The sequence below is a fragment of the Anastrepha obliqua genome, chromosome 4 (genome assembly GCF_027943255.1).
Source record: "Anastrepha obliqua isolate idAnaObli1 chromosome 4, idAnaObli1_1.0, whole genome shotgun sequence".
NCBI lineage: Eukaryota > Metazoa > Arthropoda > Insecta > Diptera > Tephritidae > Anastrepha > Anastrepha obliqua.
This window is the reverse complement of record NC_072895.1, coordinates 1122534-1147841: the sequence shown is the minus strand read 5'-3', so window position 1 is coordinate 1147841 and position 25308 is coordinate 1122534. Positions and strand designations below refer to the sequence as shown.

General features: G+C 38.9%; 2 protein-coding genes across 8 annotated transcripts in view; both read left to right on the top strand.

The window, feature by feature from the left end:
• Positions 1 to 19579, top strand: part of LOC129246184 (uncharacterized) — a 30650-nt gene extending 11071 nt beyond the window's left edge. The window contains exons 4-14 of the mRNA XM_054884770.1: positions 575 to 672; positions 1643 to 1801; positions 4000 to 4131; positions 4188 to 4424; positions 4547 to 4675; positions 6247 to 6376; positions 6618 to 6740; positions 8265 to 8354; positions 8447 to 8570; positions 16421 to 16728; positions 19419 to 19579. Coding sequence (XP_054740745.1) covers positions 575 to 672; positions 1643 to 1801; positions 4000 to 4131; positions 4188 to 4424; positions 4547 to 4675; positions 6247 to 6376; positions 6618 to 6740; positions 8265 to 8354; positions 8447 to 8570; positions 16421 to 16728; positions 19419 to 19577 — 1689 coding nt within the window. The 3' untranslated portion in view covers positions 19578 to 19579. The remainder of the gene's footprint in view (positions 1 to 574; positions 673 to 1642; positions 1802 to 3999; positions 4132 to 4187; positions 4425 to 4546; positions 4676 to 6246; positions 6377 to 6617; positions 6741 to 8264; positions 8355 to 8446; positions 8571 to 16420; positions 16729 to 19418) is intronic.
• Positions 19580 to 22554: 2975 nt separating this feature from the next.
• The window catches only part of LOC129246196 (mucin-2), a 33522-nt gene continuing 30768 nt past the window's right edge, over positions 22555 to 25308 (top strand). For 2 of the 7 annotated variants that reach the window (XM_054884796.1, XM_054884789.1), the window contains exon 1: positions 22555 to 23115. The gene's annotated coding sequence lies outside the window, so the exon portion shown is untranslated. Of the gene's footprint in view, positions 23116 to 23142; positions 23579 to 23664; positions 23915 to 25308 lie in introns of those variants that run through there. The other 5 variants (XM_054884790.1, XM_054884792.1, XM_054884791.1 and 2 more) reach the window with 5 other exon arrangements.

The window sequence follows — 25308 nt, the reverse complement described above, 5'->3', positions numbered from 1 at the left end:
GCACCTAAAGGACTAACCCACTATTATATTATATCAACAGCTACTTCACAGTCCAAAAGTGATCGTTTGGTGTGCATTGCCAAGCAGTGGAATAATTGGACCATATTTCTTTGAAAATCGTCGAGGGCAAGCAAAATCCATAGATGTTGTCTCTTAGTGGCGCATGCTGAACAAATATTTTCTGCAAATAATGAGAGAACATCCTTCCTTCGGTACACACACATGGTTTCAGCAAGATTGCATTACGCCGCACATGACCAGAGAGACCACAGCGAAACTACGTGATTTCTTCCCTATCAAACTTGTAAGCCGTCAAAAGTAAAGTCTGTGAAACAAATGACACAAAGGACGGAGGTTAGAATCCAAGGGTGTATCCGTCGTGATGATCAACATTTAAAGGAAATAATTAAAAAAAAGAGCGGATGTCTTCTTTGTAATAGTTACTAAAATAAACTTTAATCGTTAGTAACTATTTTCTAATTTTGTTTTTTATACCTGCTGCCGAACACCCTGTATATCTGTATATGCATGCACTTTCTTATACCTTTTTCACTTTTCTACTCTAAATAAACAGGTAACAATAGCTACAAGCTTGGGGAAAGTGGTGACGCGCTTGCAGCTGGAGCGATCGGAAGTATCTTTTTATATTTTTACAAATGGCAGTAGAGAGCGGTGAGTTTTGTTAAGACTTTGAATTGGAAAACTTTTGTTTGTAATGTGCAATGAATTAACAGTAAATGGGAACTTAGCATATAAATATATTTTTTGGCCCTTATATAATCTGGCGCAATGGATAATATTAAATTCTGTGAACTTATGTCATACTTTTTAGAATAACATTCAACAAATCCTCACATGATATTCGTCACACTTTAGAAATGTCTGTTAAGTACTCCAATTTTGCTTTATTGAACTAAGTAAAATTAATTTTTAGATCCACTGTTAGGAATGTGGCAACTGTGAACCATTTAGCCGCCACTGGAAAGTTGTTTAGCGACGTAATATTGAAATGAAAGACGACCCCGCCCTCGTTGTCAGTCTACCCAACACATTATCCTGCCCTATCTATGTTCGAGATATCCGCGTTATATCCGTAGTACTCTTCTTTGACCAACATTTACATAAGTATATTGCTTGCCTACTTTTTGTTGTAGCTAGAGAGCTTCTTTCAGCTTACAAAAATCTGTGTTTTAGACTTCATCATAGCAATTTTGCTGATAAAGTGTAAAATTAGTGGATTTTAAAGCCATGAAATTTCTTATCTGTAACTCAAAGGTCTATAAAAACAAAATAAACATATTACAGTTTTCTCAACAGTACTTCAAAAAAGTGAGATCGTGAAATGTATCAAACGAAATTTCTGAAGTACATTTCATGCCCTATTAACTATATTGGCACCGTCTCGAACCCATTTAAAGGACTCTGAATTACCCTCAACTATTTTGAAGTAAAGTCTACGCTTTCTGAAATATCAACAACCGAGTATTCTTAAGTATATTTTAAACATTCTAAAATATTTTCGAAGCAATTTACTTAGCTCCTCTGAAGAATTTAGAAAAATATTTTTTCTTTACTAGCAAAATGTTAATTCAAATACTCGTACTTATGTCTGTAAAGCAATTGAAACCGAATCATTTAACAGATCAAACTTAACGCAAAGATTCACTGTAACCGACAACGCATTGAACAATCTAACAACATGGAACGAAGTGAGTGTACCCACATTACCAGACGAAGATGAAGATAATGTTGAAGTAATGCTTAACCAGACAGAGTTCCAAAACCGTTTAAATGAGTTCAGGTAATTAACGTCTTTTCACATGCACCATACATTTTATTAAAAACATTCGATTAAAATTTTTACTTCTAAATCGGACAACGGAACATAACTATTGTCGAAATTTTCGTTTAATATAGTTAGCGGTGGTCAAAATAGCTTTCCAATAAGAAATCGACCATGAAGGTTTTATGTATATTTATTTTGAAGCTATACATTATTCTCAAATTTTTTAATAGTTATAAATAAACCCACCAGAACATCGAATTGAAATATGAATACATTTTTTCGAAGCAGTGAAAGTAATATGAAGTTATAAGCAAAGGGCCTATAAGAGATGTAAATCGGTACTCAGGCCAAAAATAAATAAAAAACTGTCTCAACTTTAAGTAAATCTTACCGCCATTTATTAGAAAGTTTGAATACATTTCCCTTACAGTCGTTTAAAAATTTATTAACCATGAAGTTGGGCTTTTGGGAATATCGTCATATTTATTAATGCACACATTTAACATTGACAACAAAACTTGATTTCTAGTTACCCATAGAGCAAAACCTGCACAGACTTAAATACAATACGCATACGCCCTGCTTTTCTAGTTCAATTAAAATGCATTTTAAAGTGGCTCCTACCATCTTCATCTCATGGAAAAACGCTAAATAGTTTTTCGTTTAATATAGAGATTTTAAAACTCAAAAATAAGAGAGTTACGTTCATTTGTTTTTTTAATGATTTTTTAATAATACAGAATTCTGAGTTTATACTAGGTATTGGCCAGCGGCCGCCGAAGCCGAATGGGTTGGTGCGTGACTACCATTCGGAATTCACAGAGAGAACGTAGGTTCGAATCTCGGTGAAACAGGTGAAAAGAAAAACATTTTTCTAATAGCGGTCGCCCCTCGGCAGGCAATGGCAAACCTCCGAGTGTATTTCTGCCATGGAAAAGCTCCTCATAAAAATATAATATCTGCCGTTCGGAGTCGGCTTGAAACTGTAGGTCCCTCCATTTGTGGAACAACATCAAGACGCACACCACAAATAGGAGGAGGAGCTCGGCCAAACACCCAATTATATATATATATATATATATTGGTCATGGCTTTTGGCTGCAGACATCTATTTGCGGGTGGTATGAGAAACTTTGAAAAACATTTAAAATTAAATTGTGAGTTGATCTAGAAAACTGAGTATGCATTGGCTTATGTATGTATATCAAGCCTCTTTCAAAATATATGATATATGATATATGTATGTACATATAAAAGGAGATAAATTTAAATTGAAATAAAACAACGAAAACTCCATCCGTAAATACCAATTTTGAATGACTCGCTGGAGGACTTCGGTCCTGAATAACTTTAGTGATGTTGGCTTCCAATTCCTCAATCGAAGCTGGTTTATCCACAAAGTATTTATACCCCACAAATAAAAGTCCTTTACACGATCTTGATGGCCAATTCACTGGTCCGAGGCGAGAGATAAATTGCTCACCGAAACGACGACGCAGTAAGTCCATTGTTTCAGGGGCTGTATGACAATTAGCGCCATTTGCCGTCTGGTTGGAACCAATTGTGTTTATGTTATGGAGATCACGGGCTTCAATTTTCGGCAACTAAAGGTCGTTTATCATGGCGCGATAGCGTTTGCCATTCATTGGCGCCAGCCTCGTCTTTGAAGAAATATGGGCCGGTTGTTTTCAATGGCTTCGGATTGCTCTTCAGCCCAAATACGGCAATTTCTGCCGATGGTTTGACGAATAGTGCGTTCGGTAGGACGGTTATGTACACCATAAGTGGCCTGAGCGCGTGATGAACACTTTTCATGGAGCATAGATTTTCATATTATAATACAATTGAACGATTTGTAAACGTTGGTGAGGCATAAATCTTTCCACGATGAAATGTCAATGCATACTGAAAAAATGTGTATTTAGTTTGATAGTAGTCACGCGTGATCTATCAAAAAACCCCTATTGCAAAAAGTACCTCCAATCCGATCACCCTTTATATGTTCCTCCCACTAGGAGCGATAGTATCTCTGCACATATTATTGATGTTTTTTATAGTAGTTCTTTGGTTCTTCTCCAAAATATCGCCTAAAAGTATATTCCATAGTATCAAAGTGTTGCTGATGTGTCCAAAGTTACACATGGTTATTCGCATAATGTAACATAGTACGCATAGTATTTTGTATTGTATAATATTTCTATTACAATATTTAGAGATCGAGTACGATCGGAGCCGGAAGACAGTTCAATAACGGATGTTATGAACTGGTATACAGCGATCAATCGAGCTCTGTTGCATCACCTTACCGAACAAATAAAAGAAACGGATAACAGTGGCGTTTGGCGGTAATGGAAAAAAATTAATAGCAAAGAAATATAATCCTAAAATATCTTTTTATTAGCTATCTCATTGGTTTCAAAAATCTGTTAAAGAGTATTGAGTGCCAAAACATTGCGGCTTCCTTTGGAATCAAATACTATGGACGGGGGCATTTGGGCTTAGATGCGTTTGTTTCCTTTATACGCTACGAATTTTTATCACGTGAGCTTATCAATTCTACTTTGAATTATGTCCCCAGCTTGAGGCCAATGTACTTGAACATAACAAGGACTGATAAATACAAGAAACTAAAAGCAATGTAAGTTTATTAGATTCACTTAGCCCTTCATTAACAATACACAAACACGGTTTACATATGCACATCCCTATATACATACATGCATAAATGTCTGATTAGCTGAAAACTTAATAATTTTATAGGAACGTAAATGTTTTGAAAAATATTCGAAATGCGTCGGATGAACGGAGTGCGATACAATACTATGACGCCATGCACAATTTTACAGATGACTTGCGGATACTTCAAAAGGCTCTGCGATTAAAAATTAAGTAAGTTCGAAAGTGTAAAGAAATTAGCTTCAAAAACAAGCCACTCATCCCATCTTGACTATGCCTTATTGATATTCAGAGTTTAGGCAGACGAGTTCACATTAGGCATGATGAAATTAGCCTTACACAACTTGTTGCAGCACTTGTAGAAGTTCTTTCGTGAAATCAACAGCATTCAAGATTGCTCCCTCAGCAGGAAGCTTTATTTCACTATGCAAAATGTTATCGTACCCTTGCGCGATTTCGACGAACCTTGCACAGTCAAATTAGTTTCACGGCAATAGTTTTGTGAAAAAATAGTCTATGATATAAAACTATTTTGGGCGATGAAATTTATAATAGAGATAGACATGGGTGCCGTTCTGATTCTTCTTGAGTGGCGCGTTAACAGCTTACATGATTTTGGCCGAGTTTAACAAAGCGCGCCAGTCGTTGCCTTCTCGTGCTAACCGGCGCCAGTTGGACGCACCAAGTGAAGCCAGGTCCTTTTCCACCTGATCTTTCCAATGCAGAGGAGGCCTTCCTCTTCTACCACCAGCTTGTACCGCGTCGAATTCTATCAGAGCCGGAGCGTTTGTATCCATTCAGACGGCATGACCCAGCCAACGTAGCCACTGGATCTTTATTCGCTGCGTTATGTCTATGCTGTCGTAAAACTCATACAGCTCCTTGTACCACCGCCTGCGATATTCGCTGTCGCCAATCCAAGTTACGCCCCATCAGATATTGTCATTGTCCAAGCTTCTGCGCTATACTTTAGGGCGGGCATGTTGAGAGCCTTGTAGAGGGTTAGTCTTGTTCGTCCAGAGAGGACTTTACTACTCAATCGTCTACTTAGTAAAAAATAGCACTTGTTGGACGAGAGATTCTCCGTTGGATTTCAAGGCTGACAATGTTATCGGTGTCGTACTGGTCGGAATTAACTTCTATTGAAAGAGCAGTGATACACAACATGTAAAATTATGAGGGATAAACAAGATTTATTAATTCCATTACTATGTTTCCTTGCTGTGGTGGCTGTGAGTAGACATACGATCGCAAGGGGTTAAAGTGAATTTTCCGTGAGATGGTCTTTATGTAAAATATTTGAGTTTTAGCACAGATTGAATTTTCTGAGTAAAAGATGGGTCTTGTGTGTGAAACATTTGACTGTGTGAGTTCGACTTCTTACACCACGAGTAACAGGTATCGAGTTAAGCACTTTGTGACCATCCACAATGCACAATTTGTTCGAAAATTTAAATTTGAGCATAACTCTTATCTTTGGCATAAACACAAATATATTCGGCTGCGGAAAAATACTAGGCAACTTTAGACGAAAAATAAAATTTGAGCCAGTAGGCTTGTGAATTAATTGAATTTGTTAAAAATATCAATAAACTCGATTTCTTTAAACGCACATATTATGGCATGATTTTTGGTTTGGCTTCTCGGGCGCAATTTTCACACTGATATATATGTAGATAGAGTAGTTTTACCATTCACTCTCATACGGCATAAATTCATCCAAATGAACATACATACATTACATCCACACGTATATTGTATGTATTGCTTATATGCCCGAACAGAGAATATGTCGATACAACCCTTTCTGAAGCTGCGAACAAGGAGGCGGTTGGCATTGCTATCCTGGTCGTCGTTCTATGTGTGTCTCCTATTATCATTATTTTGGTTAAGAATGCTGCTGCTACTATACAGGTAAATATCTACATATGCAACATATGCTTGTATGCTACAATGTTACATACAACTGCTATGCAAACAAAATTAGAATAGTAAGCGCGGGTTTACTAACGATATCGAAGTTCAGACTACAAAAGAAATTATTGTTTAACCTGGATGTACAAACCTTATGTAATAGATACCATATGTATGCATGTACATCTTAGTTTTGTATACATTTATAATATATGTATTTACATTTAATATTTCTGAAAAGATGTACGCAGTGAATTTAGCCCAAAAAGCCAGAGAACTGAAAAGAGAAAAACGTAAAAGTGACTCGCTGCTTTTTCAAATGTTGCCGCCGAGTGTTGCAATGCAGCTGAAACAGACCCAACAGGTAAAATATTACTTAAATTCGTAAATATATTAGTAAACTTAGATTACTTTTTTTCAACCATTGGAGGTATGCAAATATACATACATACATATTTGACATATTTGTAGTTTTATGGCCTTTCCAAATGTCAATTGGCCTACTATGAAATTATGAAGATCAATGAGTGAATGAATTTATTTATCAATCATTCAAGTAGATATCTACGCATTTATAGACGCTCATCTAATCTATTATAGTATAATTAATAGTAAAAACTTTGTTCGAAATTGCTTCGGCGTTCATTGGCTAAGGGAAGACAAATGAGGCGAAATTGTCAGGTTCTAACCAACTCAGTTAAAAATGAGAGTTGTGCTTTGACCGAATGCAAAAAAATCAATAACCGTAAACTCTTTCCTGATATAACTGCAGATGTAGTTGCATGCAATACAAATACTTCAGCACCATGAAATGCACCAACAACAATTGATCTCTCCCCAACTAGTGGTTTTAGCAGCTCTCTAGTGGCGTGGCCTCTATTGTGGTCTATTATCTTGACTCTGCGCCACATATGTAAAATCTTTTGAAGAATACAGAAAGTAAGCACTTCCTTGGCTTCTTATCTTGGTATATAGACATCTAAATTCCTTCTATCCCTCTTCGAGAGTAAATAACAATCATGCGTTATTATCACATGCAGATGCTGTACTTTAGCTTATTTTCGCTACAAGCTCTCTATTGACGAGTTCGTTTTTGCTTACGGCTCCAACAAGCCTTTCTGAGTGAAAGGTTCAAATTTTGAACAGCCGCCAAACGATGAGGACTTTAACTCATTCTTCAACCCGAGCAATGCGCTACTGCTTGTCATTTTCAAGCAGACATTCTGGATTTGAGCCGATACGGCCCATAAGTACATTTTTTTTTAAATATCTTCACCCGCGCGATTCCTAGCAAATAGGAGCAAAGACAAGCACTAACTAACTAACTAACTATCTCACCGACTTTTTAATTCCTTGGACTTATCAGGAATGCTACCGTTTACGCCTTCATTAAAAGTTTGGTGATTCCAGTAGAATAGCTGATTTGTTTTTTCTTTGCGATGTCAAAGTGATCTGCTTTTTTTGTGGTTTTGCTTGCTTCATTACATCCAGATTGAAAATTTGATATTCAAACCACCAAATTGCAAAAACAAAATACGTGCAAAAAAACATATAATTTTGTTTGTCAGTTGCACAATATAACTTTGTTTAGGACTCCTTGATCCCCACTAACATATCATTTGAATTCAAGCGCTTACAGTTTCCCCTCCGTCTTGCGTGCTACTAGAATATGGTATCACTTTTAAAAATTAAAGAGAAAAATTTAGTGTCCCGTAAACAAATGACAGAATAACGAAAAATGCCAAAGGCAGTTTGCTGCAAACAACAAATGAATTTTCCTTTGCCCCATTTTACTACATTTTACAATATGCTTTGAAGTAACTATGATACATCGCTCATTATGCGCCAACGTATGCTCATGCAGAATATTATTATTTTTTAAAAACAGGTGCCCGCTGAAATGTACGAAGCTGTAACTGTTTACTTCAGCGACATCGTGGGCTTTACGGAGATAGCTGCAAGATGTACACCATTGGAGGTGTGTGGAAACTGCATATTTATTATTAACGCCCATACATTCCTATCGAATGGATGAAGATTTCGCGCTTAAATTCAAATATTATATTTCAGGTGGTTACCTTCCTTAACTCGATATATCGTGTTTTTGATGAACGCATTGAATGCTATGACGTTTATAAAGTAGAAACAATTGGGGACTCATACATGGTCGCATCCGGACTACCAGTGAAAAATGGTAAGCCGCCTTGTGTTTCAAGTTTGCGTAATCCTATTTGTGACCATTCATTTTTTCACCTAATATGCGTGCACATACTCGTACATAAATATGGTATATATACATATACTTAGTATGTATGAATCTAAATCTAAGTACATACCAAACATTCACACAAATTATTTCTATAAAAATATTAATATCTCCTGAATTTTAAACTCATGAAAAAATACACATCGCATGTTAAACCTTCATCTGATGCATGTCATAACTAAGGCTGCCGGTCCGGTATTTTAATATTGCCGAAATTGAATTAACTATGGAAGTAGGTCGATTCCTACTATCTAGTCCAAAATCTTACTCGTAAAAAAATTGCAGAGTAAACCCCTTAAGCTACAAAGTGTATTAAATCACTTCGGTGTTTGGGTATTATTACTAATTTTCATTTATGCGAAATTCTCTAATGAATGGTTTGCAATTAAACTGAGTCAACTGAGTCCTTATTTTATTCCTTCAAATTTTCTATGTGAAAGTACGAGTATTTAGCCGTTTGCAGCCAATTTTGAACGTTTCAAGATATTGGAAAATCAGAAAAGAAATTATAAAAGTCTCCTTAATTATACGCAAATATTGAGTGACAGCCAAAATGATGCACACGCATTTACTATGGCAAGTTTTAAACGCCCAGCAAGTAGTGCTTAGGAATAAAACAAACGGCAGTGTCAATCCGGATTAGCTAGGCAGTTAATCTGATTAAAATTGTAGTGACACAGCCGCTTGTTACGCGGATTAGTGAACAGCTGATTTGTTTATTGAATAGTTTCGTCAATAGAAAATTAACCGCAGGCAACAAATACGGATATTAGCTGCCCTATTACTAAAAAATAAGTATTATTTAATTAAAATCTTAAATCGCAATTTCTCAAACTGATCCGAAACGTAATTTCGAACGTATTAGTGCAAACTAGCATTGAACCCAGTCTTTCCTGTTCTTCTTTTTAAAAGTTTCATTATTCTTCATTCACAATAGATATTAACTGCCGTTTTTCGCTAATGTAATTCCACTACTCCGCTTAAATTATGAGAATTAAGTCTAGGAGAATTATGATTCGGACTAGTTGCACTTAATTCCTGCGATAATTCAGAATTAAGTCGTTAATCCCGATTAACGCCACCGTCTGTCTATGCTATAACATTAAAAGATCGCGGTAACGTACGGAAAACGTGCGGGTCGTAAAGTATCTGCTGAAGTGTGTGAAATAATATTAAATCTCTATAAGGTAGGTAGGTAGGTAGGGTGGTTGTCGTGAGACACACTTAGACCTTCGGCAGGTCCATTGTGATACCACTGGAGCTTATCCTTACTCTACGTGTTCCCTTTCAAACCATCCGGTTGCTTTAATAAACGAGCAGAGCTTCGTTAGTTTTAGATGCGCTATATCCGCTACATCGGTTAGAAATGCTGTATTGAGGGTGCGCAGCCTTCTCCTAGCTAGGCTTTCACACTCACATAAAAGGTGTCTGACTGTTTCCTCTTCTTCTGTATTTAGACAGCTTCTACAGAAATCGAAGTAAGGTAGTCCTAACCTTCTAGCGTGGCTGCCTATTAAACAATGACCTGTTAATACACCTATCATTTTTCTTATAGATTCCCTGTTGAATCTTAGCAAGATCTTCGATCGACCGCTATTCCAGTTCGGCCATGTCTGTCTGCTTAGTTCGCATGTTGTGAGGTTTTGCCAGATTGTATTTACCTTTTTGATGGTTTCCCTGTCTATAAGTAATTTACAAGTGGCTATAGGTATGGGTATCAGCGCCTTATCTGGTTCGAGATCGAGCGTTGTACCGGCTCTTGCAAGTTCATCCGCCTTACAGTTTCCTGGAATGTCCCTGTGGCCTGGTACCCAGATAAGGTGCACCTTGTAGCACTTAGATACGTCATCTAGTAGTTTAAAACATTCTAGAACTGTTTTTGACGAGTGCGTTTTTGATTCCAGCGCTTTTATTGCTGCTTGACTGTCTGAGTAAATGAAGATTTCATTTGTGGATAATACTCTCGTTTTTATTTCTTTAAGCCCCTCTTTTATGGCAGTGACTTCCGCCTGAAATACACTGCAATGATCAGGTAAGCGAAATGATTGGCGTACTCCGAGTTTGTCGGAGTAGACCCCTCCACCTACTTTATTATCCAGTTTTGAGCCATCTGTGTAGATGTTTAAATCATTTATCTTAACAATGAGCCCGTTATCCCATTCCTCTTTGGAAGGAAATACTGTGACGAAGGATTTATTAAAATTGATGTCCTTGGTCTTACAGAAATCCGTTGTGTTGGGAATGCAGGGGAATTGTTCTAAAATTGAGGAGTGTCCTCTTCGGTTCGTTCTGAGTAGGCCGATTTCTCTTAGTCTGAGAGTTGCTTTGGCAGCTGTTTGCTTACCGTACTGCTCAATTGGTAAAATGTTAAGCATGATATTTAGTGCATCTGTGGGTGTGGTTCTGAGGGCCCCACAGATGCAAAGACTGGCCATTCTTTGTACGTGTGCCATGGTTCTTTTGATGTACAATTTATCTAAAGCTGGCCACCATACTAATATGCCGTATGTTAGGATAGGTCTGACAATTGCCGTGTACAGCCAGTATACGATAGATGGGGAGAGACCCCAACTTAGTCCTATCAGCTGTTTGCAAGAGTATAGTGCTATTGTCGCCCTTTTTACTCTATCTTCGACATTTGCCTTCCATGTTAGCTTTCGGTCTAGTATTAGACCTAGGTAGCGGGCCTCATCGCTAAATGACAGTGCCGTTCCACCTAGAGTCGGAGGAGTTATATTTGGTATTTTGTGTTTCCTGGTGAATAGGATTAGTTCAGTTTTATTGGGGTTGACGCTTAGCCCATTTGCTTTTGACCAGTTTTCAACCTTATTTAGTAAATCCTGCATGACTTCTATGAGTGTATTGGGGAATTTCCCCCTTACTACCATTGCAACATCGTCCGCATATGCTACTACGTGTTGTCCTCTCTCCTCTAGGCTCTTTAGCAATGAGTTTAGTGCCAGCACCCATAGGAGAGGAGACAGCACGCCGCCTTGAGGTGTTCCTCTGCTAACTTTTTTCTTGATCACTGAGGCCCCTAGGGTTGCGATCACAAATCTGCTCAAGAGCATGTTTTTGATGAACTCAACCAGAGCGCCAGAGATCCCGAAATCCGTCAGTGCCTTTATTATGGTATCCGGTAGGATGTTGTTGAATGCGCCCTCGATATCTAGGAAGGCTACCAGTGTGAATTCTTTATTATACATTGACTTCTCGATTTCTGTAACAAGTGAGTTAAGTGCTGTTTCAGTTGATTTCCCTTTACAGTACGCATGTTGTGAGATGCTGAGCTTATTAGGGCTGATGTTAGCCCTAATATGCTCTTCTAAAATTCTTTCTAATGTCTTTAGCAGAAAGGAGGATAGGCTTATTGGCCTGAAATCCTTAGGTGTTGTGTGTGAACTTTTTCCCGCTTTAGGGATAAAGACCACTTTTACCTCTTTCCATGTTGATGGGACACTTTTCAGTTTCAGAGCGGCCTTAAATATGGCCGTCAACCACTCCATGATGTAGTTGAGTGAATGTTGTATTTGGGCCGGGAATAATCCATCTGGGCCCGGTGATTTAAATGGTTTGAACGTGTTCACTGCCCAGGTTATCCTAGTTTCAGTGATTATTTCTTCAATGTCAGAGTTTGGTCTTTCTGTACCATTGTCGATTACTACGTTAGAAGATTCGTTGCAGGGAAAGTGTGTGTCCACCAGCAACTTCAAAGTTTCGTCACTCGAAGTAGTCCAACTCCTGTCCGGTTTTTGGAGGTATCCGGTGGGATTGTATTTTTTTGAGAGGATTTTGCGCAGTCTGGAAGCCTCTGTGGTTCCTTCGATTTCTCCACAGAACGTTCTCCAACCAGATCTTTTCGCTTTCCTAACTTCTTTTTTGTAAATTTTTAGTTTACTGTAGTAGCAGTCCCAGTCTTTACTCTCACGTGTCGCTTTCGCTCTATTAAACTGTTTTCTGCTGTCGTTTCTTAATGTCGACAGGTCTTCTGACCACCAGGGCGGCTTTTTCTTCCCCTTATACCTGATTAAAGGGCAAGCCTTATTTAGTGCAGCTCTACAGACCTCCGTAAGGGTTTGTACGTGTTCGTTCAATGATTCTCTGTCTTGAATAGTAATATTTTGGGAATTTGGAAGTCTTTCCTTAAGTTCCCGTTTGTATATATGCCAGTTGGTCTTTTTCAAGTTCCTGTTGGCGGGTGGAGCCCGTGGGTTGTTTCCCCCAAATTTTATTTCTATGTAGCGATGATCGGAGTAAGAGTGTTCATTCAGAACCCTCCACTGCGTCATCTTTCCGTAAAGGGTTTGACATGCTAGCGTAATATCAAGAACTTCTTGTCTATTGCGCGTAATAAATGTAGGTTCGTTGCCTTTGTTACACACTAAAAGCTTACTACATATAATATAATTAAAGAGAGACTCACCTCGTTCGTTAGTGTCCGAGCTCCCCCATATGGTATGGTGGGCATTGGCATCACCTCCTAGTACTAGTTTGCGGTTGTGAGCTTTGCAGTCATCCACAAGGCTTCTTATTAGCGGCGACGGCAGTGGACCTGTGTCGTCTCCGGCAAAATAGAACGAGGTTAGCCAGGTGTTGCTTCCGCTCACTTCCCAGCTAACCGTCGTAGTATCTGCGTTACTGAAATTTTGAATTAAAAATATATTAAGATGTACTTTTGCCATTATGCATGCTCTTTTAGTACCTTCACCATTAGTCTTGTATACTTTATAACCTGATGTCCTCAGACCGCAAATTTCGCCATTCCGTACCCAGGGTTCCTGGATGAGGACTACGTCCGGCTGATCTTCTGCCAGACGATCCAGGAGGGCAAGGCAGGCTTCTTTACAGTGGTGTAGATTTATCTGTAGAAGATGCATCAGCTGTTAATGTTATGTCTGGATCTTCTTTGCTTTCGCATAAGAGTTCCCTTTCGGAGTACTTACGCTGTTGTGTAGGATACTTACCCTCCCGTTCGAAGTACAACCTCCCTAAGCCCATTTCTGAGCCTGAAGAGGCGTATTCTTCTTCGGTGGGCTGGTCGTCCTCGCTCATTGGCTCGGTTTCGCTCATGGGTTCCAGCTCCCTCATGGGCTTTTCGCTTTCCCCTGTGGCAAGGAACTCAATTGCATCCGTGTCGGTTTTATAAATGTGGAGCTTCACCTTTACAAAACCGTACCTCAGTTGCCCGTCGCATTTCGCTAACGGTTCAATTGAGTTCTCCGTGAGGAGCAGGAGAGCCTGCATGGTGGCGCGCTTCTGCTCTTTCGATTCGTCCGCGCTGTTTTGGTTGGTAATGGTTTTGACGTATCTCCACTCCTGCGTTGGGATATCTGGATTGCAGACCCGGATGAGCTTCATAATCTCTACCGGGTCTTCGACGGTTGAAGGTAACCAAACCCTTGCTCGCGGCCTGGACGGAATATCCTTCCTGTCCACGACCACTAGCTTGGCATTTGGGTACACTTCTCCAACTTTGGAGATGGCCTCTTTGTACAGATGGACCGATCTCTCATCGTCGCACGCTATTATTTTTATCTGGCCTTGGTGCCAGCCCAGGTCTTCACACGCAGGCGGGGGGCCGGGGTTCTCCAGAATGACCTTCAGTGCCACTTTCGTTAGCTCGGCCTCTACCCATTTCCATTGGGCCTTGGGGATCATACCTTCAGGATGGTTCTGGTCCAGGACCCCTATGATGAAGCGGTCTTTTGCAACCTCCGCAAATGATTTTCTGGGCGTCACGCCCATTGGTTTGTGCCTTTTTGCACTTGGCTTGTTCTCCTCCAAGGACCGCTGTCTTTTTGGAGCTGACTGTGTTGGTTTGAAGTCAGGGTTGAAATCAGGAATGATCGCTTTCGCTCTATCAATCGCCTCTTTCAACTCCTGAGACAATTCACCTTCCTTTGGGTGAGTTTCGTGCACCCTCCTTAGGAGCCTGGCTGCATTTCTGCGATCCTGGTAGCTCGCTTTCGCTGGGTCTACCACCCTCACAAGCGGCCATCCTTCGGTACCGGAGCTAGCAGTAGCTGTGCTTCCGGTCGGGACCGTTTTTGGGGGCTGAATCACAGTTGATTGCCGGGCTAGTGCACCCCTACTTGTGCTTGGACCTGTGTCCAGCTCTGGTTGTGTGGCAGCTGGCCTCGCTTTCGCTGAGGCTGTCGCTGTGTGTTTTGATCGACTTAATTGGCCGATGGATGGATTTCTCTTTGAGCCCGGTGCGACCGTTGCTCTTATTGTGGAACTGTTTGTTCCAGTCGGTCTTTTCGAAGGAGGACCGATCTCCTTTTTCTTGTTTATTTTTGAAAAGTCTGTTTGCATATTTTGGACCCACGAGTGTCGGAGAAAGGATGTCCGCCCGTGCATAGCTCCGAACTACACGGGTAAGGCTAGTTATTACGGAGGGCGCCAGGTATCCGTAAGCTCCGTTCGTGACTTGGTTATTTGTTAGAAGGGCCCCAAGCCTGACAGATTCTCGGCACGGGTCGCATCACACCTTAATCCAGCCCTTCACCTCCGACCACGTTAAAAGTACTTTGGGTAGTGCTGTACTATTGAGGAGTATCAAACCCAGCCCATAGTACCCTTAACTTAGCTAAGTACCTCCTGTAAATAGGAAAGCTGTGGTACTTATTACCAGCTGGCACCCTCGGGGAGGGTTCAGTGGAGGATTTTCGCCAGCCCTCTCTATAATAAATCTCTATAAAGCTGAACTAGTTAAATTACTTCCTACACTATTCTACAATTAGATTCGGTTCTAGATAAAGAAATTCATCGTAACCAATCTAAAAGATGTTAAAAGATAAATGGAAAAAAATTATAATAAAATAAATATAAATAATAAAATATAAATAAATAATAATTATTGAAGTGAAAACTTCTTTAGAATCGTTGGGAGTGATTTGAGACTCGATGAAACGAAAAAGCGACACTACGAAGCGTTATATGTTGATATACGTATATGTGTGTGGCTGCGTACTGCTGAGCCACGCTAGTATAGTGAGTATTGTAGTATGTATACTACACTGCCTATTACTTGCTTTGGTGTTTAGCTCAAGCGTCATTTTTTATAAGCAATGCTGTTTAGCACTGCATCATTTTGGCTGTGAGTCGCCCTTTAGTTAGTGTGCTGATTTTTGTACCATACAATATATCGTAAATAGTCACAATGATTTTTCTTTTTATATTGAATAAAAACATATCAATTTGGAATGTCATTATTTGGTTTAAAAATTTAACTACATCATTTTGGCTCTGAGCCACTATCCGTATATATTCTAGAGAATGTAAGCCAACTCTAAGGACCCGGCTCAGTCGGTTCTACGTTACCGATTCATATCCGACCAAGGACTGTCACTCCAGCAGCATTCCCCGTATGTAAATATGGGGAATGTTTATGCTCTTACAATAACAACAACAACAACCCGGCTCATTCATTTTACACACACGTGCATACATAGATATGTATAAATATTACATTAAAACGTACTTTATAATACATACATACATATGTACGCACACTTATACATATGTCGCGAAATATACATAGCAATTGATAGACTTCTACTTGGTGTGCAAATAAAATGAATTTGATGGAAAATTGCTACTTTCTTTTACACGAAAATTGTTATTCACACAGCAACACGCCTTTTCTTTTCCTTTTTTTTTTGTATGTGTGTATGGGCTGACGATAACCAACTGTAATATGCACACGTTTCCGGCTGCACTGGGTACTACGCTATTGCTGGAAAACTATATTTTGTCATTGGGGCGAGGGCGAGCAGGCGAGAAACATGTTTCGGAAATTGCCACAATGGCGCTTGATTTACTAGACGCATCATCTTTTTTCAAAATTCCGCGGTCAACAGGCACTTTGCAAATCCGCTGCGGTATCCACACTGGCCCTGTGGTAGCAGGAATTGTCGGAACCAAAATGCCGCGATATTGTCTTTTTGGAGATACTGTAAACACTGCGTCACGAATGGAGTCTACTGGTGAGTCCCACAAAATTCACATCACGGACGAAATGAATGAAGCACTGCACAGGATTGGTGGCTTTCGTACAGAGCATCGTGGACTTATTGATGTAAAGGTAAATTATAATTCTTTTTTGCCGTTACTAACTACAATTTACATATCTACAACCATGTCTATACTCATTTGCATATGTACGTATGTATGTATGCATCTACATTAGGATGCCCTCATACCATCATATACTATGTAATATGTAAATATTTTATATTTTTCCAGTTTTTCTGAGATGGGTTTTATATGAAGCTTTAAATTACTAAACTTTCTTATATTACCTTCAAACAGATTAATTAAGTTTTTCGGAATTAAAAAGTCGAAATATATGATATTATTTTGTTCTGATTACTAAAATTTGTAAAGTATTAAAAAACAAATGAAGGCGCATTTTTTGGAGGAACGCACATCTAAAATATTGAGCAAATCGCCTAAATGTTCTCGTTGTTATTCCTCGTTAAGTAAAAAGGAAATAAATTGCCCTCTAATAGGTATTTAGCGTGTTTCCTTGGGTTATCCAGCTCAGTATCGGGATCAATTCCCATCGGCATGATCCGGAACTATTTTATAGGTGTTGGCAGCACTGGTATAAAACTTCAGTTTTGTTAGTACAAAGAAGCCATTTGTTACATTTTTCCACAAAAATCGCTTGCGAAACTGCATTCGGGGTACTAAAAATAGTATTCAGACGATTACTTCCTTTCAAGGAAAATACTGACTTGAGCCCAATCGTTCAAAACATTAACATATGTGGATGTATTCTACACAAAATTTACTTTTTGGACCATGACAGCATTGAAGATGACACATTAATAAAAGATGAAGGACCGCTATGTGGTAGGTTTTCAAGAAGATCGGCGTTTTCAATAGCTAAACTGTTATCAATTTGCCGTACTAGTTTACGCCTAATAGCGTAGCATTTTGAAAAACTTCAATCAACATGAAATCTATCTCTAAAATAAACGCTTCTTTAATTTGCTACACCAAAATGGATGAAGCAAATGAACATATGTCGCGCAACGTGGGAAGAGAGCTGCTTTAAATTGCATGTACTGGTGAGGCAGTGCGGCCTAATGACCTATAACCATACTCGCTAGCAGCGAATCTTACTCGATAACTTTGTTGTTACTTTCGCATGCAAATTTTTCGTGAAGTTAATCGAGCATAGAGATAGCGAGCGGGTAATTGGCGGCCGGTTCTACGTTACCGGAATGACTCGTGTTTTTCCCGACCACGGCAGCCTCCCAGTAAACTAGCTCTGTCTAGTGAACAGTATATACCCTACACTGACGGGGCTTGTCTTACTGCTACACCAACAGCAATAGCGAGCGGGGAAATGGCGAATAGAAGAGGCCTTATGTGTCGATGCACTTGTCTGCACTACGAATGTGCAGCTCCACCAAACTATTGATGAAAAACAAAACGAACAGAACGGATTATAAATTGAACCAGATCCCTACCAAGATCATAGCGTTGTAGTTGCATTTGCGTGCAAAATTTTTATCCGGATGAGGATCATTGACCATTGGAACACAGCTACTGTTAACACGTGTTACATAATTATTTACATCGCATGCAGAAAAAGTTGGTAAGTAAAGCGTTTTTCAGTAAGAGCGCTTCAACTTTTTTTTTGAATAAAACGCAAACGGTTTGACTTTTTTAACTTTTTTTTTTTATTATTGAGTTTGAACATATACATTTAGGTATGAAATTCGATTTCTTTTGCATGACCACCGCGTGCACGTTTTACGAAGTCCAATCGTTGAACCCAATTTTCGACCACTCTTTTGCATAAATCGGCCGAAATTCCAGCAATTTCGCGTTCAATATTGGCTCTGAGCTCACAAATCGTCGCCGGCTTGTTACTGTAGACCAATGACTTCACATAACCCCAAAGAAAATAGTCTAGAGGCATCAAATCACACCCGGCGGCCATTCGATCGGCCCATTTCTGGAAATAATGCGCTCATCGAACTTACTCTTCAACAAATCAATTGTAGCGTGTGCTGTGTGGCTTGTGGCCCCGTCCTGTTGAAACCACATGCCGTCTATCGTTTATCATGTCGATTTCCATTCACAGTAACGTGGCGATCGTTCTCGTCAACGAAAAAATATGGGCCAATTACGCCGCCGGCATGTAAACCGCACCAAACAGAGATTTTTTCGGGATGCAACGGTGCCTCATGAATCACGTGTGGATTGCTTTCTGCCCAGTAACGCATATTTTGCTTCTTGACATAGCCATTGAGCCAAAAGTGAGCTTCATCACTGAAGATGAGTTTTTGGAAAATTTATAAATTTTCATAAAAAATTTGCACGATTATTTTCATAAAAAATTTGCACGATTGGCAATCGTTGCTCAAGTATGTAGCGTTCCATGATGAAATGTATACTAATGAAGTTTACAAATGATAAGCGAAAAATAAAAAATATTGCGTCGTTCGCCCTCCTTATCGGAAAAAAGTTGAAGCGCACCTATTGAAAAACGCGATATAATAGAAAACCAAGAGCATGTTCGCGTAGTTCGCGAGCTATGGCTCAGCACAACGTCGAGGTAGAATTAAAATGCATATTTCAATGGCATCTTCAAAAAGCCCAATTTGTACGGTTTTAAGAATATTTATAAACTAAAGGGCACCCTAATGTATGAGTGGGTACATACATATGTATATATGTACATTGATGTGCAAGTAGTACTGATTAACACAAACATATCAACGTAATTATGAAGAGATAACTATTATTTCTTTTAAGGGTAAGGGTCTGATGAGCACGTATTGGCTAACTTGCAAGGATGGGCCAGTGAAGATACGCGGTGAGGAGATCTCCTGGTTTGCTGACATGCAGCCAGTGTTTTTGGAAAAACTGAAATCAGATCCCCTGATAAAAAGCGGTGGAAGTAAGCGGAAATAAGGCATGCGGCACTCTTTTATTAAATAAATTTATAGGTATAAGTATTTGAATGTCTTACTTGCATATGGACTTTGAAATAATAAAATTAACTCTAATATGGTTGCTTGGTAAGAATCAAATGAATGCAAGGAAGTTTTAGCGCTCATAAAGGTATGTGTGAATAATATAAAGTAAATATATGTATGTATGTATAGTTAGCTAAACCGCCATGGGTTTGGACACTTGAAGCATGCTCAATTGAAATTATGTTTCGGATGGTGAGAAAAGATTTAAAAAACTTAAATCTCTTGGTGATGGTTGGTATGCCGATTACTTTCGAGCATTCGTGAGAATTTGAGTACAGATAATTTTATTCGAATTTACCCAAATAACTTCACAAAACATCAACCAGTTATGATAAGAGTATCCAAGTAAAAAGCAACGCGAGTAATAAAAACATTCAAGTAACGAAGAAGTTCATAAAAGAAATCACTACTCATTGCTCCAAAACCATTTGTTTTCGGACCAATTTTTATCAAGACTTGTTGTTGTTGTAGTAGTAGTTCACTAGGCCCTTCCAGTGCGGTGAAATCACCTATCGACAAAGTCTAACACATCTAACGGTAGGCCCAGCAAACGTACTGTTCGACGGGTGGGTCCTGAGGGAGAGAGGAGTGTTAGGTGAGTGGGTATAAGAGAGCATGTGAATAGCTGGTTAGTATCGTGCGGGATACCTTCCCATGCCGGACATATATTGAATATGTCCAGTCTATTCTAGATAACAATGCAATATCCAGAACGTAATTAATGCTCTTCGTTTTCAATGGATGGTGCTTGGCTTTCGATAACGGCATTCGGCGGCGCGAGTATAGGAAGTTGGTAAGAGACGCCCCATGAATGTCGTTTAATGTCTGTCTATATACTCTCCGGTCCAGTAGTTGACTCGTCTGGGAAGGGGCTCAGGCTCTATGTATGCAAGGGTAACATCCTTGCAGAAATTACTTACTGAACAGTTTATTGTGTTCCTTAACCTCATTGTGGTGGTAGTGCAGTAGAGACTTCAGGAGGCATTCCGTGGCTGTCCTGAGAGCAGTATTTTGACAGATGTGAAGCTTTGTCTAGGGCGAATCACTAGTACTAGGAGACCAGACGTGCGTAGCGTAATTTAAAATCGACCGGCAGTCGTTTCGAATGTCGCCAGCAACATGTCATTGTCTTTGACCAAGTTTTACTGGCTAGCGATTTGATGATCTTGACGATTGCCGACCACACAGATAGTTTATCTACCACGTCTTAAGTCCCAGCGAGAGGATCGACTATGGGATATCGTCTAATAGCGTGGAATGGTTGACTGTATTGAAAACCTTCGACAGGGGCCATTAAGCCCGGGATTAATCTGTGTATTTATGGCGGTTATGCTTTGTTCACGACCACCTGCAAAATAAATTCTCGGCTTAACAAAGCTTACGCGTCTCTACGCGTCCGACAAAGTACAACCACCGAAAGTGATAACCACCCTGTCGTTGTGCTCCGTCGGGTTCGATAGGGACCTTACGGTATACAAGAGCTTACTCACACCAGAGTTGAAATTGCAGATCTTTAGGTGCTCAGCCCAGTTAATCCCCTTATGTTGGGTAAGCACTCGCCGATTCTAAAAATTGAGAGGAGCCCCGGGATCGGTCTGGCATAGGTGGTCACGCTAATTTGCTGAAACGGCTGCTTCGGCCGGAAAATTACGAGCCGCGGTGCTCAACAATAAGGATGGTAAAAACGGCGAAGGTATCCTCGGTGAATTCCGCGAAGCCAACCCAATCAGCTTTGTTGACAATAATGTAGAAGTGGTGATTCGCGGAAAAAAATCGACAGGTTTTTCGATCGAGATGGTATGGGTAAATGCTTTGAAGCAAGAGATAACATAGATTGCCAAGTTACGCTATTGATCAAGTCAACGCTAGCAATTGGTGCTCGGATGCTACCGTAGATCCCATCCCTGCAGACACCTGCTTGAGCCTGAGCCGCCTCCCAGGCACGTCAGGAGACACCTCCTTGACTACGCTGGCGAAATCCAGGACAAGACTGACCGTAACCTACTGTGAATGCCGTAATCGGAGTCCAACCACCACCTATTGCAGATGAAGAGCTCCAGCTTCCCCGTGAGACCCGTGTAACACTGGCACAACTACGATCTGGATACTGTAGCAGGTTAAACTCCTACTTATCCAGAATCGACCCCGACATACCAAACACATGTCCGGCATGTGAAGGTACCCCGCACGACACTAACCACCTCTTCACATGCCCTCTCAAACCGACTCATCTAACCCCCCTCTCCCTCTGGACCCAACCTGTCGAAACAGCATGTTTCCTGGGCCTACCCCTAGATGAGTTAGACGAAGACGAACGATGATGTGCCTACACTGACAGGGCTACCTATACTGTTAACAACAACAACACTATTACCTCCTTAAATACTTTTCATAATTTTTCAACATTTTCGCCTTTTGTTTTAGCTCGTTTTGTAAAAGTTGTAAAAGTGTAAAAGTAAGACTTCTGTCAGAACAAAATTTTGTCATTTTTATCGAATTATACCAGGTCTAAGGCTGGCTAACGGCCGCGGCTAACTTCTTCAACTTTTCAACGGACTTGTTTTATCTGTCAATAATTTAATGGAAAAGATATCGTACTTGTAGGATTGTGCAAAGAATTTAATATAGCAATCTGTGTTATTCGACTTTGCGTCGTACCAAGGCAAATAAATTCGCCTTACGCCGAAAGAAGCAAATTGTATTTCTGTTCATCCGTTCACTTGCCTTCTTTTTAAATGTGGTAACATCGACCAGAAATAAACTATGGACATACATAAGTACCTCACAAAGAGCTAAGATTTGTGAAAACTAGAATTCTGAATAAATGAACTTTGAATTGCGGTGAGAAGATTTGTGTCACAGTAAAGAGAGTGTCACGAATTTTCTCCTGATTAAAACTATTTGCTTATTTGTGTATTGACAGGCCCATAAATCTTATTAGTGCAAGTCTGTTGTTGGCTTTATCAAAGCCATTTTATCTTTGTTAGGAGAAATTAAATGCTAATTTCAATTATGAACAAAATTTTTCTAACTTTCATAGTACCAAAGTTTAACACGTCCTTTTGGATTTGTCTACCCACTATATCGCAAAGGACTTAAATTTGATAAAAGACTTCCGTGATGTCTGAATGTGTGTAATGGAACTAAAGCAAGTGTAGTTAAATATATGCAATGTTAAGTGTTTGGATCCACATACTGCTTTCAAATTTGTTTCCAATAATTTAAAAACAAGTCGACATTCTCCAATATGTAAAACCACGATGTATGTGCATATGTATCAGCAATCTCAAACTTTTAGTGTGTTAAAAAAAACGAAATAGTGTTTTTTCTGTTCGTGTAGAAAGTCTGCATTCCTCTATAAATATTGGGATTTTTATGTTAAACCTGCATTTTCAAAATATGATAATAAGTGCAAATAAAAATATTAATTTCATGTGAAAGGAAATACAGAAAATTTTCCGTGAATATGAAAAGTGAGTTTACATAGATATATACTTACATAAGTATTAGGGATACCGTTCTATAAAATTAAACCGTACTCGTTTAATTCGGGTTCCTAAATGATACTGTGTGTGTTGTTTGAAAAAAACAAACAAAATGTGACATCCTAATAGAGCGTTAAATTACAAATATACATTAAATGTGCATTAAAAGCATTGGCATTGGAACCAGCTCTGTGATTTAAAAACTTGAAATATTTTAGCCGGATATTCCAAATTCTATATCTGTGTGTTTATCTGAAACAAAATTTCTAGTATATCATAATACATTTATTCGCCGAAATAAAATTGGCAATGGCAACCCTTGATTTTTCTCTGAGAACCTAATGGTAAAAAAGAGACATTTTTGTTGTATGCAGCGGCGGCTTTTGAACCTGAATATCTGCTCCATTCACACATTCGTACGCGTTACTCACGTATAGGAGGGGAATCTTACGTGAGTGTGCGATTGGTTCATTCGCTCCATTTTTCATACTATAAAATATAAAATAATTTGCCAGCAAGTATCTACTAATTGAAATACCTTTTATATTAATATATATAGCTCATTTAACGATTAACAGCAAATAACAAACTTAAGTTCGTGTCAAATGAGATATTCTCAAACACTAAACGTGAAGAATGGAAGTGAAAACACATCACACAGAATATAATTATGATGAGAAGTGAAAAATATCCATATATCAGTACATACTAATACGAATCAAATAACATAATTGATTAATAATGAAATGCATTGGTACTCGCACTAAATAACGCATAAAAGTAAAAAGTAAGCGAAATTTGAGTATACAAAACGAGAAAATTTGTCTTTTCATTTGCGGTACATATGTACGCATGATGATATATTTGTGTTGTTTTGTATATATGTGTGTATATATACATATGTATTTGTGTTGAAGTTTGTATAGGAGAGCTAACTCTGATCGGTAAAATTTAAAGCTGAATTGATTGGAAAAAATTCTTATACAATATGTGTATACATATGTGCAGAACGAAGTACGAAAGTATATATGAAGCAGTAATGACAAAAGGGCGTTTAAAAATAAAGTGCTAGCTCAGAGAATAAAAGCTCCATCCAACAGTCTCTCAAATTCGTCCTACCGAAGAGAACAAAAGTTCCGAAAGATGCAAAAATTTGTAATCACAGTTAACTCCACAGAAATATATTGCTATATAAAATATACGCAAACGTCTCTATGGATGTATGTATCTTTGAAGTGAAGACTGAATGTGAGGATGTGCGCTAGTGTATGTATATTCAATTCAAAATTGGTTTAATTGAAATTTATAACAAAAATACTATTGTTTCCATCACAGTTACCGAACAACCCGAATTAAAGTCCAGCAAAGGGCTGTCATTGCAGCAGTATACCTCAAAAATGTATGGGAAATATTTTTAATATTGCAACAACAATAACACGTTTCCCAACTGAATAATTAACTTTGCGGGACATATGGAAAAATCGACAAAATAAAGTCGGCGGGTACCAAACGAATCTGCATTGTTTCGCTTAAAAAGGTTGAAAACAGCATTGCAATTACTCATAAACACCAATGTGACACTATTTGGATTCTCATATTAACAGTTTTTCATGCATTATTTCATATTGCTGTTATATATGTAAATAATTGGCGCTTACAGACTTTTTGTGTGTTTGGCTGAGTGCCTCCTCCTATTTGTGCATCTTGATGTTGTTCCACAAATGGAGTTTTGAGCCGACTTCCAACGACAGAAATTTTTTATGAAGAGTTTTTCATGATAAAAATACACTCGGAGGTTTGCCATTGCCTGCCTATTAGAAAAACCTTTCTATTGTTTTGGTGTTTCATGGACGGAGTTTCGAACCTACGCACAACGAATGGCAGTCACGCGCCAATCCATTCGGATACGGCGGCCGCCATACTACTCTTATACTTGATAATAATTTACACGTTTTAATAAATTTCCATGTCGATTTTAAATTCGTTTAATTCACATTTCTGAACTGGCATTAAGTTCCACTTTTGTAAAAATGAAACAAAAGAGATTTGTTGAATTCAATGAAATTATACATTTTAGTAATATTGCATGGACCTGACAACCGTTTGGTTAGGTTAGATTAAGACCAAATAACATAGAACTGACAGACACTGTCTGCCTTGTATAATTATATTCATCCACTG